The sequence below is a fragment of the Physella acuta genome, unplaced genomic scaffold (genome assembly GCF_028476545.2).
Source record: "Physella acuta isolate Inbredline_101_S28 unplaced genomic scaffold, ASM2847654v3 ptg000079l, whole genome shotgun sequence".
In the NCBI taxonomy this organism is placed as follows: domain Eukaryota; kingdom Metazoa; phylum Mollusca; class Gastropoda; family Physidae; genus Physella; species Physella acuta.
The window spans coordinates 1,447,533-1,460,325 of NW_026731599.1; the positions used below are offsets into that span (position 1 = coordinate 1,447,533).

Genomic DNA, 12,793 nt, shown 5'->3' on the forward strand with positions numbered 1-12,793 from the left:
ACCTGCCACACAACCTGTAGCCAGAGAGACCCCACACAACCTGCCACACAACCTGTAGCCAGAGAGGCCCCACACAACATGTATCCAGAGAGGCCCCACACAACATGTAGCCAGAGAGGCCCCACACAACATGTAGCCAGAGAGGCCCCACACAACCTGCCACACAACCTGTAGCCAGAGAGGCCCCACACAACCTGTAGCCAGAGAGGCCCCACACAACATGTAGCCAGAGAGGCCCCACACAACCTGTAGCCAGAGAGGCCCCACACAACATGTATCCAGAGAGACCCCACACAACATGTAGCCAGAGAGGCCCCACACAACCTGTAGCCAGAGAGGCCCCACACAACATGTAGCCAGAGAGGCCCCACACAACCTGTAGCCAGAGAGGCCCCACACAACCTGTAGCCAGAGAGACCCCACACAACCTGCCACACAACCTGTAGCCAGAGAGGCCCCACACAACCTGTAGCCAGAGAGGCCCCACACAACCTGTAGCCAGAGAGGCCCCACACAACCTGTAGCCAGAGAGCCCCCACACAACCTGTAGCCAGAGAGGCCCCACACAACCTGTAGCCAGAGAGGCCCCACACAACATGTAGCCAGAGAGGCCCCACACAACATGTAGCCAGAGAGGCCCCACACAACCTGCCACACAACCTGTAGCCAGAGAGGCCCCACACAACCTGTAGCCAGAGAGGCCCCACAAAACATGTAGCCAGAGAGGCCCCACACAACCTGTAGCCAGAGAGGCCCCACACAACCTGCCACACAACCTGTAGCCAGAGAGGCCCCACACAACCTGTAGCCAGAGAGGCCCCACACAACCTGCCACACAACCTGTAGCCAGAGAGGCCCCACACAACCTGTAGCCAGAGAGGCCCCACACAACATGTAGCCAGAGAGGCCCCACACAACCTGTAGCCAGAGAGGCCCCACACAACCTGTAGCCAGAGAGGCCCCACACAACCTGTAGCCAGAGAGGCCCCACACAACCTGTAGCCAGAGAGGCCCCACACAACATGTAGCCAGAGAGGCCCCACACAACCTGTAGCCAGAGAGGCCCCACACAACCTGTAGCCAGAGAGGCCCCACACAACCTGTAGCCAGAGAGGCCCCACACAACCTGTAGCCAGAGAGCCCCCACACAACCTGTAGCCAGAGAGGCCCCACACAACCTGTAGCCAGAGAGGCCCCACACAACATGTAGCCAGAGAGGTCCCACACAACCTGTAGCCAGAGAGGCCCCACACAACCTGTAGCCAGAGAGACCCCACACAACCTGTAGCCAGAGAGGCCCCACACAACCTGTAGCCAGAGAGGCCCCACACAACCTGTAGCCAGAGAGGCCCCACACAACCTGCCACACAACCTGTAGGGCCCCACACAACCTGCCACACAACCTGTAGCCAGAGAGGCCCCACACAACCTGTAGCCAGAGAGGCCCCACACAACATGTAGCCAGAGAGGCCCCACACAACCTGTAGCCAGAGAGGCCCCACACATCCTGCCACACAACCTGTAGCCAGAGAGGCCCCACACAACCTGTAGCCAGAGAGGCCCCACACAACCTGCCACACAACCTGTAGCCAGAGAGGCCCCACACAACCTGTAGCCAGAGAGGCCCCACACAACATGTAGCCAGAGAGGCCCCACACAACCTGTAGCCAGAGAGGCCCCACACAACATGTAGCCAGAGAGGCCCCACACAACCTGTAGCCAGAGAGGCCCCACACAACCTGTAGCCAGAGAGGCCCCACACAACCTGTAGCCAGAGAGGCCCCACACAACCTGTAGCCAGAGAGGCCCCACACAACCTGTAGCCAGAGAGGCCCCACACAACCTGTAGCCAGAGAGGCCACACACAACCTGTAGCCAGAGAGGCCCCACACAACCTGCCACACAACCTGTAGCCAGAGAGGCCCCACACAACCTGTAGCCAGAGAGGCCCCACACAACATGTAGCCAGAGAGGCCCCACACAACCTGTAGCCAGAGAGGCCCCACACAACCTGTAGCCAGAGAGGCCCCACACAACCTGTAGCCAGAGAGGCCCCACACAACCTGTAGCCAGAGAGGCCCCACACAACATGTAGCCAGAGAGGCCCCACACAACCTGTAGCCAGAGAGGCCCCACACAACCTGTAGCCAGAGAGGCCCCACACAACCTGTAGCCAGAGAGGCCCCACACAACCTGTAGCCAGAGAGCCCCCACACAACCTGTAGCCAGAGAGGCCCCACACAACCTGTAGCCAGAGAGGCCCCACACAACATGTAGCCAGAGAGGTCCCACACAACCTGTAGCCAGAGAGGCCCCACACAACCTGTAGCCAGAGAGACCCCACACAACCTGTAGCCAGAGAGACCCCACACAACCTGTAGCCAGAGAGGCCCCACACAACCTGTAGCCAGAGAGACCCCACACAACCTGTAGCCAGAGAGGTCCCACACAACCTGTAGCCAGAGAGGCCCCACACAACATGTAGCCAGAGAGGCCCCACACAACATGTAGCCAGAGAGGCCCCACACAACCTGTAGCCAGAGAGGCCCCACACAACCTGTAGCCAGAGAGGCCCCACACAACCTGTAGCCAGAGAGGCCCCACACAACCTGTAGCCAGAGAGGCCCCACACAACATGTAGCCAGAGAGACCCCACACAACCTGTAGCCAGAGAGGCCCCACACAACCTGTAGCCAGAGAGGCCCCACACAACCTGTAGCCAGAGAGGCCCCACACAACCTGTAGCCAGAGAGGCCCCACACAACCTGCCACACAACCTGTAGCCAGAGAGGCCCCACACAACCTGTAGCCAGAGAGGCCCCACACAACCTGTAGCCAGAGAGGCCCCACACAACCTGTAGCCAGAGAGGCCCCACACAACCTGTAGCCAGAGAGGCCCCACACAACCTGCCACACAACCTGTAGCCAGAGAGGCCCCACACAACCTGTAGCCAGAGAGGCCCCACACAACCTGTAGCCAGAGAGGCCCCACACAACCTGTAGCCAGAGAGGCCCCACACAACCTGTAGCCAGAGAGGCCCCACACAACCTGCCACACAACCTGTAGCCAGAGAGCCCCCACACAACCTGTAGCCAGAGAGCCCCCACACAACCTGTAGCCAGAGAGGCCCCACTCAACCTGCCACACAACCTGTAGCCAGAGAGGCCCCACACAACCTGTAGCCAGAGAGGCCCCACACAACCTGTAGCCAGAGAGGCCCCACACAACCTGTAGCCAGAGAGGCCCCACTTAACATGTAGCCAGGGAGCCCCCACACAACCTGTAGCCAGAGAGGCCCCACACAACCTGTAGCCAGAGAGGCCCCACACAACCTGTAGCCAGAGAGGCCCCACACAACCTGTAGCCAGAGAGGCCCCACACAACCTGCCACACAACCTGTAGCCAGAGAGGCCCCACACAACCTGTAGCCAGAGAGGCCCCACACAACCTGTAGCCAGAGAGGCCCCACACAACCTGTAGCCAGAGAGGCCCCACACAACCTGCCACACAACCTGTAGCCAGAGAGGCCCCACACAACCTGTAGCCAGAGAGGCCCCACACAACCTGCCACACAACCTGTAGCCAGAGAGGCCCCACACAACCTGTAGCCAGAGAGGCCCCACACAACCTGTAGCCAGAGAGGCCCCACACAACCTGTAGCCAGAGAGGCCCCACACAACCTGTAGCCAGAGAGGCCCCACACAACCTGTAGCCAGAGAGGCCCCACACAACATGTAGCCAGAGAGGCCCCACACAACCTGTAGCCAGAGAGGCCCCACACAACATGTATCCAGAGAGGCCCCACACAACCTGCCACACAACCTGTAGCCAGAGAGGCCCCACACAACCTGTAGCCAGAGAGGCCCCACACAACCTGTAGCCAGAGAGGCCCCACACAACCTGTAGCCAGAGAGCCCCCACACAACCTGTAGCCAGAGAGGCCCCACACAACCTGCCACACAACCTGGAGCCAGAGAGGCCACACACAACATGTATCCAGAGAGGCCCCACACAACCTGTAGCCAGAGAGGCCCCACACAACCTGTAGCCAGAGAGGCCCCACACAACCTGTAGCCAGAGAGGCCCCACACAACCTGTATCCAGAGAGGCCCCACACAACCTGTAGCCAGAGAGGCCCCACACAACCTGTAGCCAGAGAGGCCCCACACAACCTGCCACACAACCTGTAGCCAGAGAGCCCCCACACAACCTGTAGCCAGAGAGCCCCCACACAACCTGTAGCCAGAGAGGCCCCACTCAACCTGCCACACAACCTGTAGCCAGAGAGGCCCCACACAACCTGTAGCCAGAGAGGCCCCACACAACCTGTAGCCAGAGAGGCCCCACACAACCTGCCACACAACCTGGAGCCAGAGAGGCCCCACACAACATGTATCCAGAGAGGCCCCACACAACCTGTATCCAGAGAGGCCCCACACAACCTGTAGCCAGAGAGGCCCCACACAACCTGTAGCCAGAGAGGCCCCACACAACCTGTAGCCAGAGAGGCCCCACACAACCTGTAGCCAGAGAGGCCCCACACAACCTGTAGCCAGAGAGGCCCCACACAACATGTAGCCAGAGAGGCCCCACACAACATGTAGCCAGAGAGACCCCACACAACCTGTAGCCAGAGAGGCCCCACACAACCTGTAGCCAGAGAGGCCCCACACAACCTGTAGCCAGAGAGGCCCCACACAACCTGTAGCCAGAGAGGCCCCACACAACCTGTAGCCAGAGAGGCCCCACACAACCTGTAGCCAGAGAGACCCCACACAACCTGTAGCCAGAGAGGCCCCACACAACCTGTAGCCAGAGAGGCCCCACACAACCTGTAGCCAGAGAGGCCCCACACAACCTGTAGCCAGAGAGGCCCCACACAACCTGTAGCCAGAGAGGCCCCACACAACCTGTAGCCAGAGAGGCCCCACACAACCTGTAGCCAGAGAGGCCCCACACAACCTGTAGCCAGAGAGGCCCCACACAACCTGTAGCCAGAGAGGCCCCACACAACATGTAGCCAGAGAGGCCCCACACAACCTGTAGCCAGAGAGGCCCCACACAACCTGTAGCCAGAGAGGCCCCACACAACCTGTAGCCAGAGAGGCCCCACACAACCTGTAGCCAGAGAGGCCCCACACAACATGTAGCCAGAGAGGCCCCACACAACCTGTAGCCAGAGAGGCCCCACACAACCTGTAGCCAGAGAGGCCCCACACAACCTGTAGCCAGAGAGGCCCCACACAACCTGTAGCCAGAGAGCCCCCACACAACCTGTAGCCAGAGAGGCCCCACACAACCTGTAGCCAGAGAGGCCCCACACAACATGTAGCCAGAGAGGTCCCACACAACCTGTAGCCAGAGAGGCCCCACACAACCTGTAGCCAGAGAGACCCCACACAACCTGTAGCCAGAGAGGCCCCACACAACCTGTAGCCAGAGAGGCCCCACACAACCTGTAGCCAGAGAGGCCCCACACAACCTGCCACACAACCTGTAGCCAGAGAGGCCCCACACAACCTGTAGCCAGAGAGGCCCCACACAACATGTAGCCAGAGAGGCCCCACACAACCTGTAGCCAGAGAGGCCCCACACATCCTGCCACACAACCTGTAGCCAGAGAGGCCCCACACAACCTGTAGCCAGAGAGGCCCCACACAACCTGCCACACAACCTGTAGCCAGAGAGGCCCCACACAACCTGTAGCCAGAGAGGCCCCACACAACATGTAGCCAGAGAGGCCCCACACAACCTGTAGCCAGAGAGGCCCCACACAACCTGTAGCCAGAGAGGCCCCACACAACCTGTAGCCAGAGAGGCCCCACACAACCTGTAGCCAGAGAGGCCCCACACAACCTGTAGCCAGAGAGGCCCCACACAACCTGTAGCCAGAGAGGCCACACACAACCTGTAGCCAGAGAGGCCCCACACAACCTGCCACACAACCTGTAGCCAGAGAGGCCCCACACAACCTGTAGCCAGAGAGGCCCCACACAACATGTAGCCAGAGAGGCCCCACACAACCTGTAGCCAGAGAGGCCCCACACAACCTGCCACACAACCTGTAGCCAGAGAGGCCCCACACAACCTGTAGCCAGAGAGGCCCCACACAACCTGCCACACAACCTGTAGCCAGAGAGGCCCCACACAACCTGTAGCCAGAGAGGCCCCACACAACATGTAGCCAGAGAGGCCCCACACAACCTGTAGCCAGAGAGGCCCCACACAACCTGTAGCCAGAGAGGCCCCACACAACCTGTAGCCAGAGAGGCCCCACACAACCTGTAGCCAGAGAGGCCCCACACAACCTGTAGCCAGAGAGGCCCCACACAACCTGTAGCCAGAGAGGCCACACACAACCTGTAGCCAGAGAGGCCCCACACAACCTGCCACACAACCTGTAGCCAGAGAGGCCCCACACAACCTGTAGCCAGAGAGGCCCCACACAACATGTAGCCAGAGAGGCCCCACACAACCTGTAGCCAGAGAGGCCCCACACAACCTGTAGCCAGAGAGGCCCCACACAACCTGTAGCCATAGAGGCCCCACACAACCTGTAGCCAGAGAGGCCCCACACAACATGTAGCCAGAGAGGCCCCACACAACCTGTAGCCAGAGAGGCCCCACACAACCTGTAGCCAGAGAGGCCCCACACAACCTGTAGCCAGAGAGGCCCCACACAACCTGTAGCCAGAGAGCCCCCACACAACCTGTAGCCAGAGAGGCCCCACACAACCTGTAGCCAGAGAGGCCCCACACAACATGTAGCCAGAGAGGTCCCACACAACCTGTAGCCAGAGAGGCCCCACACAACCTGTAGCCAGAGAGACCCCACACAACCTGTAGCCAGAGAGGCCCCACACAACCTGTAGCCAGAGAGACCCCACACAACCTGTAGCCAGAGAGGTCCCACACAACCTGTAGCCAGAGAGGCCCCACACAACATGTAGCCAGAGAGGCCCCACACAACATGTAGCCAGAGAGGCCCCACACAACCTGTAGCCAGAGAGGCCCCACACAACCTGTAGCCAGAGAGGCCCCACACAACCTGTAGCCAGAGAGGCCCCACACAACCTGTAGCCAGAGAGGCCCCACACAACATGTAGCCAGAGAGACCCCACACAACCTGTAGCCAGAGAGGCCCCACACAACCTGTAGCCAGAGAGGCCCCACACAACCTGTAGCCAGAGAGGCCCCACACAACCTGTAGCCAGAGAGGCCCCACACAACCTGCCACACAACCTGTAGCCAGAGAGGCCCCACACAACCTGTAGCCAGAGAGGCCCCACACAACCTGTAGCCAGAGAGGCCCCACACAACCTGTAGCCAGAGAGGCCCCACACAACCTGTAGCCAGAGAGGCCCCACACAACCTGCCACACAACCTGTAGCCAGAGAGGCCCCACACAACCTGTAGCCAGAGAGGCCCCACACAACCTGTAGCCAGAGAGGCCCCACACAACCTGTAGCCAGAGAGGCCCCACACAACCTGTAGCCAGAGAGGCCCCACACAACCTGCCACACAACCTGTAGCCAGAGAGCCCCCACACAACCTGTAGCCAGAGAGCCCCCACACAACCTGTAGCCAGAGAGGCCCCACTCAACCTGCCACACAACCTGTAGCCAGAGAGGCCCCACACAACCTGTAGCCAGAGAGGCCCCACACAACCTGTAGCCAGAGAGGCCCCACACAACCTGTAGCCAGAGAGGCTCCACTTAACATGTAGCCAGGGAGCCCCCACACAACCTGTAGCCAGAGAGGCCCCACACAACCTGTAGCCAGAGAGGCCCCACACAACCTGTAGCCAGAGAGGCCCCACACAACCTGTAGCCAGAGAGGCCCCACACAACCTGCCACACAACCTGTAGCCAGAGAGGCCCCACACAACCTGTAGCCAGAGAGGCCCCACACAACCTGTAGCCAGAGAGGCCCCACACAACCTGTAGCCAGAGAGGCCCCACACAACCTGCCACACAACCTGTAGCCAGAGAGGCCCCACACAACCTGTAGCCAGAGAGGCCCCACACAACCTGCCACACAACCTGTAGCCAGAGAGGCCCCACACAACCTGTAGCCAGAGAGGCCCCACACAACCTGTAGCCAGAGAGGCCCCACACAACCTGTAGCCAGAGAGGCCCCACACAACCTGTAGCCAGAGAGGCCCCACACAACCTGTAGCCAGAGAGGCCCCACACAACATGTAGCCAGAGAGGCCCCACACAACCTGTAGCCAGAGAGGCCCCACACAACATGTATCCAGAGAGGCCCCACACAACCTGCCACACAACCTGTAGCCAGAGAGGCCCCACACAACCTGTAGCCAGAGAGGCCCCACACAACCTGTAGCCAGAGAGGCCCCACACAACCTGTAGCCAGAGAGCCCCCACACAACCTGTAGCCAGAGAGGCCCCACACAACCTGCCACACAACCTGGAGCCAGAGAGGCCACACACAACATGTATCCAGAGAGGCCCCACACAACCTGTAGCCAGAGAGGCCCCACACAACCTGTAGCCAGAGAGGCCCCACACAACCTGTAGCCAGAGAGGCCCCACACAACCTGTAGCCAGAGAGGCCCCACACAACCTGTAGCCAGAGAGGCCCCACACAACCTGTAGCCAGAGAGGCCCCACACAACCTGCCACACAACCTGTAGCCAGAGAGCCCCCACACAACCTGTAGCCAGAGAGCCCCCACACAACCTGTAGCCAGAGAGGCCCCACTCAACCTGCCACACAACCTGTAGCCAGAGAGGCCCCACACAACCTGTAGCCAGAGAGGCCCCACACAACCTGTAGCCAGAGAGGCCCCACACAACCTGCCACACAACCTGGAGCCAGAGAGGCCCCACACAACATGTATCCAGAGAGGCCCCACACAACCTGTATCCAGAGAGGCCCCACACAACCTGTAGCCAGAGAGGCCCCACACAACCTGTAGCCAGAGAGGCCCCACACAACCTGTAGCCAGAGAGGCCCCACACAACCTGTAGCCAGAGAGGCCCCACACAACCTGTAGCCAGAGAGGCCCCACACAACATGTAGCCAGAGAGGCCCCACACAACATGTAGCCAGAGAGACCCCACACAACCTGTAGCCAGAGAGGCCCCACACAACCTGTAGCCAGAGAGGCCCCACACAACCTGTAGCCAGAGAGGCCCCACACAACCTGTAGCCAGAGAGGCCCCACACAACCTGTAGCCAGAGAGGCCCCACACAACCTGTAGCCAGAGAGACCCCACACAACCTGTAGCCAGAGAGGCCCCACACAACCTGTAGCCAGAGAGGCCCCACACAACCTGTATCCAGAGAGGCCCCACACAACCTGTAGCCAGAGAGGCCCCACACAACCTGTAGCCAGAGAGGCCCCACACAACCTGTAGCCAGAGAGGCCCCACACAACCTGTAGCCAGAGAGGCCCCACACAACCTGTAGCCAGAGAGGCCCCACACAACCTGTAGCCAGAGAGACCCCTGATTTAAAAATTGAAATTAGAATCAGCGAGTTTAACAATGGACGGCCATGTAGAGACACAATGGACGGCCAGAGAGAGGGTTGTTCAAGTCGCCTAGTCAAGACTGTGAAAGTTGAATGAAAGCTGAGGACCCAGGACTGTGAAATGAAATATTGATCTCCGGATATTGGCTTCGATGTGGACAACAAAAGACAGACAGAAGGGGGGGGGGGGGGGGGGGCTGACATGTGCGGGTTTACATCCATGTAAGCCAAACATACACTGGTTTATATTACATGTAATGATGCCCAACATACACTGATTTACATTACATGTAATGCTGGCAAACATCTACTGATCTATATTACATGTAATGATGGCCAACTACTGATTTATATTACATGTAATTAATATTTATGGCAGAAGTGAAGTTTTTAAAAACCAAAAATACAACTTTAAACTTACATTTTTGGGGGTTAAACTCTCCGATTTTTTTACCATTCAACGTGTTAGCATGTAAAAGAGAATGTTCGTAGTTCCCCCCCACCCCCCACCCCCCGCCGCTACAAAATGAATACCTCTCAGCTTTATCGCTCCGCTGCCTTAGCACGATAAGCCAGATTTTTTCATCTTTGTCTAAGACAGTTTGTTGCCTGTTGGGCTGAATAATATTTGGATATTAATGAACGATTCCATTGATAAGCCGAGGCCGCGTCACGCCATGCGGCTCACGGGGCCAGCAGAGGGTGAGTATCTTCTGCTGGCTCATCCTTATCGCGGGATTTTTTTACAAGGGGATCTCTTCAATCTCTGCCCCACCCCTCCCCACTGCCCCACCCCTCCCACCCTTGCCCCCATTTACATGGCAGGTCTACAAAGCTTCACATTCAAGTGGACAGTAATAGTGAGACGTGTAAAGGTGAGACGATGAAAGGTGAGACGATGAAAGGTGAGACGATGAAAGGTGAGACGATGAAAGGTGAGACGGAGAAAGGTGAGACGTGTAAAGGTGAGACGATGAAAGGTGAGACGATGAAAGGTGAGACGATGAAAGGTGAGACGATGAAAGGTGAGACGATGAAAGGTGAGACGATGAAAGATGAGACGGAGAAAGGTGAGACAAAGAAAGGCGAGACAAAGAAAGGTGAGACGATGCAAGGTGAGACGGAGAAAGGTGAGACTTAGAAAAGTGAGACGTGAAAAGGTGAGACGTGGAAAGGTGAGACGTGGAAAGGTGAGACGTAAAAAGGTGAAACGTGGAAAGGTGAGACGTAAACTGGTGACATATTAAATGGCGGGGCCACTTACTCAACTTACCACCTGACATCTAACCTACTTACCAATGTCATCTACCCCACTTACCACCTGACATCTACCTCACTTACCATCTACCTCACTAAACACTTGACATCTACCCCACTTATCAATGACAACAACCCCACTTACCACTTACCATCTACCCCACTTACCGCCTGACATCTACCCCACTTACCACCTGACATCTACCCCACTAACCATCTACCCCACTTACCACTAGAATCTGCTCCAGTTACCACCTGACATCTACCCCACTTACCACCTGACATCTACCACACTTACCACCTGACATCTACCCCACTTACCACTTGACATCTACCCCGCTTACCAATGACATCTACCCCACTTACCAATGACATCTACCCCACTTACCACCTGACATCTACCCCACTTACCACCTGACATCTACCCCACTTACCACCTGACATCTACCCCAATTACCAATGACATGTACCCCACTTACCAATGACATCTACCACACTTACCACCTGACATCTACCCCACTTACCACTTGACATCTACCCCACTTACCACCTGACATCTACCCCACTTACCACCTGACATCTACCCCACTTACCACATGACATCTACCCCACTTACCATCTACTCCACTTACCAAATGACATCTACCCCACTTACTATCTACCCAACTTACTGCCTGACATCTACCCCACTTACCACCTGACATCTACCCCACTTACCACCTGACATCAACCCCACTTACCACTTACCATCTACCCCACTTACCGCCTGACATCTACCCCACTTACCACCTGACATCTACCCCACTTACCAATGACATCTACCCCACTTACCAATGACATCTACCCCATTTACCACCTGACATCTACCCCACTTACCACCTGACATCTACCACACTTACCACCTGACATCTACCCCACTTACCACTTGACATCTACCCCACTTACCACCTGACATCTACCCCACTTACCACCTGACATCTACCCCACTCACCACATGACATCTACCCCACTTACCATCTACTCCACTTACCACCTGACATCTACCCCACTTACCACCTGACATCTACCCCACTTACCACCTGACATCTACCCCACTTACCACTTGACATCTACCCCACTTACCACCTGACATCTACCCCACTTACCACCTGACATCTACCCCACTTACCACCTGACATCTACCCCACTTACCACCTGACATCTACCCCGCTTACCACCTGACATCTACCCCCCCCCCCCCCCCCGTGCAGCAGAAGCCTCAGTACTTCTAACCTCCGCCTGCTCGTCTGGTCTGGCACTGAGTAGCGCGTGCTGGTCTGTGAGGAGAACGCTGGTCAGGCTAGGACACCAGCTCGTGTTTACCTCCACTTTACACCAGCTCGTGTTTACCTCAAGTTTACACTTTTCTTCTTTACTTAAAGTTTACCTTTCCGTAAGTTTACACTGTTCTTTTTTACCTAAAATTTACCTTTCCGTAAGTTTACACTGTTCTTCTTTACTTAAAGTTTACCTTTCCGTAAGTTTACACTGTTCTTCTTTACTTAAAGTTTACCTTTCCGTAAGTTGACACTTTTCTTTTTTACTTGAAGAATACCTTTCCGTAAGCTTACACTTTTCTTTTTTACCTAAAATTTACCTTTCCGTAAGTTTACACTTTTCTTCATTACTTAAAGTTTACCTTTCCGTAAGTTAACACTTTTCTTTTTTACCTAAATTTTACCTTTCCGTAAGTTAACACTTTTCTTTCTTACCTAAAATTTACCTTTCCGTAAGTTTACACTTTTCTTCTTTACTTAAAGGTTACCTTGCTTTAGTTTACACATTTCTATTTCACTTAAAATTTACCTTTACGTCAGAGGCGTAGCGACCCTTCCCGGCGCTCGGGGACAAACTTTTCGATTTGCACCACCCCCATCGAGATTTTGATTTGCACCCCCCCCCCCCCTCAAACTTTCAATACCCCCTCAACCTTTCAATTTATTTTTCCAACCCATTTTGGCGCCCCCTAAGCTCGGCGCCCGGGGACATATGTCCCACC

General features: G+C 56.6%; 1 protein-coding gene across 1 annotated transcript in view; it reads left to right on the forward strand.

Moving 5' to 3' along the window:
* The first annotated feature begins 10,381 nt into the window (after positions 1–10,381).
* Positions 10,382–12,793, forward strand: part of LOC131954731 (calcitonin gene-related peptide type 1 receptor) — a 51,933-nt gene continuing 49,521 nt past the window's right edge. Inside the window, exon 1 of the mRNA XM_059318475.1 lies at positions 10,382–10,628. Within this exon, the coding sequence (XP_059174458.1) occupies positions 10,382–10,628 (247 nt within the window). The remainder of the gene's footprint in view (positions 10,629–12,793) is intronic.